The 6000-nt window shown below is 42.1% G+C and overlaps 1 protein-coding gene across 1 annotated transcript in view; it reads left to right on the top strand.

Moving 5' to 3' along the window:
• Positions 1–4300: 4300 nt before the first annotated feature.
• MORC1 (MORC family CW-type zinc finger 1) overlaps positions 4301–6000 on the top strand; it is a gene marked incomplete at both ends in the record, with an annotated part of 186278 nt that continues 184578 nt past the window's right edge. Inside the window, one exon of the mRNA XM_082711563.1 lies at positions 4301–4365. Coding sequence (XP_082567689.1) covers positions 4301–4365 — 65 coding nt within the window. The remainder of the gene's footprint in view (positions 4366–6000) is intronic.

The following is a 6000-nucleotide window of genomic DNA, read 5'->3' as shown; positions in this document are numbered from 1 at the left end:
CTGTCCCTTCCAGAGGTTTTACAAAGACTCATTTCCCCATATTATATTCCTTTGTGTCTGATACACCTGGAAAGGTTTCTGTTTCCTACCTTGAAACTTGATACTATCTACCTCTATTAAACTGTACCCCTAGAAGGCAGCAGCAAGATTAAAGCTGGCTCTCACCAAACAGATGTCTGACTCACTGGATGAACCCATAATGGCTCCAGATTACATATCACACTAAACATAAACTTCACCCTGACTCTCCCAACTCTCTTTTAGTTCTCTTCTTCCTTATAAGGCCAAGCTTGTCCCTTCCAGCACTGGAGTCTGATGATTCTAGTAATTATATTCTGTACACATACATATGTCTTTTTTTTTTTAAAGATTTTATTTATTTATTTGACAGAGAGAGATCACAGTAGACAGAGAGGCAGGCAGAGAGAGAGAGAGGGAAGCAGGCTCCCTGCTGAGCAGGGAGCACGATGCGGTACTCAATCCCAGGACCCTGAGATCATGACCTGAGCCGAAGGCAGCGGCTTAACCCACTGAGCCACGCAGGTGCCCACATACATATGTCTTGTCCTTTCCTCAAGAACAAGGGGTTCTGATGACTGTGTTCTGATGGCTGATTCTGTCTATGGTGTCTTCCTTCCTATGGACTCACATTTACCATCTCTGGCAAGAAAAGTCTTCTAAATCATAGTCCATAAAAAATATTCTCTACTGATGCCCAGTGATGGGAAGGAAGTATGTTTCAGGACACCTGGGTGGCTCAATTGGTTAAGTGTCTGCTTTTGGCTTAGGTCATGATCTCAGGGTCCTGGAATCGAGTCCCACATTGGCGGTCCCTGCTCAGCTGGAGCCTGCTTCCCCTTCTGTGCATGCATGCTCTCTCTTTTTCTCTCTTTCTGTCAAATAAGTAAATAATTTTTTTAAAGTCATTTCTGGGATTTCTGGGATTATTTTTTGACATTATTGGTTAAGAATAGTTTTGGTATAAGCAAAAAAGAACCACATTTTAAGTACTTAATCTCATAAAGATTAATGTTAAGTTTTATTTCATATGAAAATTCGAGATGGGTGGCTGTTGGCTTTGAGAGAGTTTCTTGTGATTCTCTTGACTTTTCCCTCATAGATGCAAATAAGACCCCTAAATTCAGGCATTGTGCCCATATTTAAGACAGAGACAAGAAAGATGGGAGATGGAACCAGCCCTCCCTCTCTCTTTTATAAAGAGAACAAATGCCTTTCTGGAACCACTAAGCAGATTTCTGCTTCAATTTTATTTATAAAGACTTGGTCAAATGGCCACCCCTTGCTACAGGAGTGTCTGGGAAACAAGTTTTCACCTTTGAAAGTGGAAAGAGGAAAGTTGGGGAAATGACTAATGTGTGAGCCAACCCAAGATGACTATTATACCAACTCATTTAATAACCATCATTATTTTCTGGGCAAGCTCTAGGCCTCATATTTTCCATGGTTTCCAGAAATATTTACCATAGTGCTACATGGAGTAGAAAGACTGTTACCTATGTGGGTAACTGAGAACCACGGTAATGAAAACCCTACCATTCTCTAGTGCGAAGGAGACTGGAAATGGGATGAAAACACACCAACCAGGTTCAGAATTGCACAAAAGCAAGAAAATGAGCAAGTGGGTATGACTCCTTTCAGAGATATTTCAAGATTGTCCATTGAGGGTCAGTAACATCTTTCAATATTATTACCTCAATAGTATTTGGTTTCTGTATCTATCATAATATACTAATGTCATTTCTTAATTGTAATTCTTAGAAAATGGCATACCATTGTGCATAGTTGGTAGGTGCACACATCTTTTTTTTTTTAATGTTCATAAATTTTGTCTTGAGTTTAAACATGTTTGTGAAGAGTAATAAAATGTTGGCTCGTGCAATTTTATTTTATTTATTTATGAGAGGAAAAAAGAATAAAGCAAGAGGAGGAACAGAGATAGTCTGAAGCAGACTCCACGCTGAATGCAGAGCCTGATGCAGGGCTTGATCTCATGACCCTGAGATCATGACCTGACCCGAAATCAGTTGGATACTTAACTGACTGCGCTTCCCCAGGGGCCCCACACAAAGTTATTTAAATGAAAAGGGGAGAGAATAGTTTGAAAGATTTGAGCCATTTTTTGTGACCAGTACATGAGTGTTGGCAAGCTGAAATGTCTAGTTAGGAAGAACTGAAGAGTCTCTTATCCCAAACTGATTCTTTAAAAGCAGGATCGACCAAAAGATGAGCAGATGATGCTCTCATTTTTAAATTTTCCCTTCCTGCTATTTCCCCAGTAGTTTGTATCATAAAATGATGTTAAAATAAATCTTGAGGCAGGATTGAGGGAGGTGGCTAAGATAAAGAATTCCAAAAGTATACTGGAAGAGGAGCAAGATTTACCTTTATGATTGGAGGGTGCCTAGGTGGAGTTGAAATGGTGAAGAGGAATGACTTTTGGGGGTTGTGTGCAATGACTCTCAGATCTCTGTTTTAGCATATCTAACAGATTCCCCATGAATGCCTGCTATCCAGGCCAACCAGAAGCCTCCAGTGCTTTGCGGCTGGCTACTTACTGTAGGAGGGCTCCTCTCATATTATTAGAAGACCTGATTCTATGATAATCACACCCTTCCCTCTGGTAGAAATTAGATATTACAGCCTTTACTAATTACAGGCGAGCGGCCCCAGTGCCCTCCCAACAGTAAATTGCTTTGAGATAGCAGCTGGAAATCGGGGTAGTAAAGTAAATCCAGAAGAGGCTTGTCAAGCTTTTCTTGTTCATAAAATGAAAATAAATATCATATGTCTGAAGTTCTATGGAAGGAGAAATTGGAAAGATAGCTCAAGTTGCTTAGTAAAGAGAATTTTCCTATCAAAATACCACCATGTCAGCCACTGTTAAAACAAAAATGCAATCAGGGAAATTACTTGAAATGTTTATGTTTACTTCCAGTTTTCAAATTAAAGTAGAGCATCATGTTCCTTTGGGTTGTCATTCAAATTCTCTCTTCCTCTCCTGATTCCTATAAATGTAGTAGCTGATAAACTACTTTCTTTAGAAGTAAAATGATTATCCAAAAACTGACATTTTTTTTTTCTTTTCTGAGACCTCATTGCTTATATGATGCCTGGAAATCACAAACACATCTAGTTCAAGTTCTTTATTCAATAGACACTCATTTCTGATTTCAAAACTATCACAAAATCGCTGCCGAGTGCTATTGAACTAATTTAGTTTGCAAGTCATCTAGCCCTAGATTGAATGAATCTGAACACTTTTTAGAGGTTAACAAGGTTAACTCTAATTTCTCATCCTACCAGGACCATCCCAGAAAACATCTTTGACAGGTGCTATTTCATCTGGGGTTTCTGTGACTCGGAACTCAGTGCTTTGTGAGCAACAGCATTTGGACAGCTGGTGCTCATAGTTCTTCCTTACATTCACCCCCACCCCCTCATTCCCCTGAACCTTTACCTGCCCAGCTCTATCTTATAGAACAGTACAGAATGTCTGTTCTTTGAGCTGGGCCAGCACATAAAAGAGTTGACGATCAGCTGACAGGTGAGAAAGTTTCTCACAAACACAAGCCTCCACATCACAGCAAAGTCCAAATTTTGTTCTGACCACCTTTAGTCCTTCCTTTTTCTCTCTCACTGATCTTTTCTTCCTTACTTCTTTTATGGGAGAGAACAGTCTCAACCCAAGAAACACAGGAAAGTAAGTTATGGGTTAGAACACAAACACCTCTGGTGCTGTGTAACAAACTAATGCAAGTAAAGGAAAACTACCCATTTTCCTCCACTATACCCCCCAACCTCCAGACCCAGCCTCTTCAAATTCTTTGTGTGTGTGTGTGTGTGTGTGTGCGCGCGCATGCGCGTGTGCACAATCATTTCTCATCAAATTCTGATCCTAGCCTTGGGCTCCATTTCCCATCCGGGGAATGACAGAACAACTATGCGGGAAGGTTAAATAAATCTCAATGTGGAAAGAGAAGTTTAGCTCAGGTGCCTTATTCTCAAGAATCTATTCAAGACAAGGAATAGACTTAACCTTGCCAGATACCCACGCTGACAGCCCAGGGTGAACTTCACCTTCCAACCGGCAGGGGGAGTGGGAGGCTGCAGAGCTGGTGTTTGTGCACAGCCCTGAGCGTGGGCGGAGGAGGGCGTGGGCAGGGAAGAAGACGGGGGCGGACACCAGCACGTGGGCAGGGCAAGGGCTGGGTACAGCTGTCCCGCCACCGGTAGGCGGTGGTCCGTGTGTCTTAGGGCTGCGCTGGTCGAGTTCGAGGACATGGGTGACAAGTACGCTACTCTGCGGCGGGCTCAGCTGCATCTGGATTTCATCCACGCCAATTCGTGAGTGTCCGGTGAAGCCTGAACGAGGGAGGGTCCCACTAGTGGAGAAGAGTTTGGTCTGTCTCCTAGTGAAATACCCAATTTGACAAAAAAAAAAAAAAAAAAAAAAAAAAAAAAGAATTTGGTATCATCGATTTATGGAAATTTTACTTAAAGTTTTTGTATTAAAAATAATGAAAAAGTAGAAAAGATACCATTCTGGGCCAGATTATGATTATTTTTAGGGAGAATAACAAGCCAGTGTGCTGGAGTTGTGGGCGGGGGTGGGGGGCGGGTGCTCGTGGAGAAAGTTTCAGAGTCCCCATGCTACTGAGCATGACACGGGGCTTAGTCTCAAGACCCTGAGATCGTGACCTAAGCATAATCAAGAGTCCCAACACCTAACCAACTGAGCCACCCAGGTGCCCCTGCTCTGGGCTAGGTTATAAACCTTTTTGTTGTTCTAAAATTAACACCAGGTGGTAAGAAGTCCCCGCATTTAGCGAACTATTTAATTGGGGGCTAGCGGAACCCTAATTCTACCAACCTGGCCTATGGCTTTTGATTTCTCTGCCCAGTGCACTGATACTTTCAAGATTAAGTTTGCCCTCCAGAGAGTAATTTGTATTTATTGATTCCAGCCTTTGTCGTTGTGTCCTTGCAAAAACGTAACCTCTCCCAGGATAGAATCCTCCCATTTTAGTTATTGCTAGAGCACTGGGCTTCTCTGTCAGGCCCAGGTGCCTTTTGCAGCCTCATCCGATATTAATTTCAGATACTTAGGTTCCCAGAGACAGATGACGAGGGCTTCCTGTTCCATCTGTCATCTCCAACACAGCACAGCCTAGCAGTGAGTGCTTTGGTCTTTGAGTAATCCGGAATTACTAAAAGTACGGATTGATACAAGGGATTCACCAGGTTTGAAACCACAGAAAAGAAAGTGTAAAGAATGCCAGGCAAAGCCAGCCTTGCTGCTTGGGACAAGCATGTAATTTTTCTAGAAGACAAAGTAAAATAGGCAGTATTTGGCAGATGTTTACTTTTTTTTTTTTAATCTTTTTAATCTAGAGAATAATTTCAAGCTGGAAAGGATAGAACAAATATTTAAAGGTTAACTGAGACTGAAGACAAATGACAAAATAGCAGTTTTGAGTCGAGTTTAAGAAAAGTTACTGGTGGAGCAGTGCCTGGGTGGCTCAGTCATTAAGCGTCTGCTTTCAGCTCAGGTCATGATCAAGGTCCTGGGATCAAGCCCTGCATCCAGCTCTGTGCTCCATGAGAAGCCTGATTTCCTTCTCCCACTCCCCTTGCTAGTGTTCCCTCTCCCCCTGTGGCTCTCTCTGTCAAATAAATAAATAAAATCTTAAAAAAAAAAGAAAAAAAGGAAAAATTATGGGTGGGATGCTGGAAGGACTATGCATTTTATCTTAGGAAACCTGCTCAGCCTCAGTGTTGTGTAGTTACCACAGCTGTTATTCCCAGGGTGCCTCCCATCCCGGGGTTCCCCCTTGCCTGTATCCCATTATCAGTTGGTGGCGCACTAACTTAGTAACAGAAGTGACAGCAATCTGAAGGAATAAACACAAAATCAAATACAAATTGGCATCTTCTCAGCTTCACCAGAGAGATTTTTGTTGGTGAGTTCCCTCAGTAAGA

This window comes from Mustela nivalis (genome assembly GCF_964662115.1).
Source record: "Mustela nivalis genome assembly, chromosome: 1".
NCBI classification, from domain to species: domain Eukaryota; kingdom Metazoa; phylum Chordata; class Mammalia; order Carnivora; family Mustelidae; genus Mustela; species Mustela nivalis.
The sequence above is the reverse complement of the archived record's forward strand: the minus strand, read 5'-3'. Positions and strand labels throughout refer to the sequence as shown.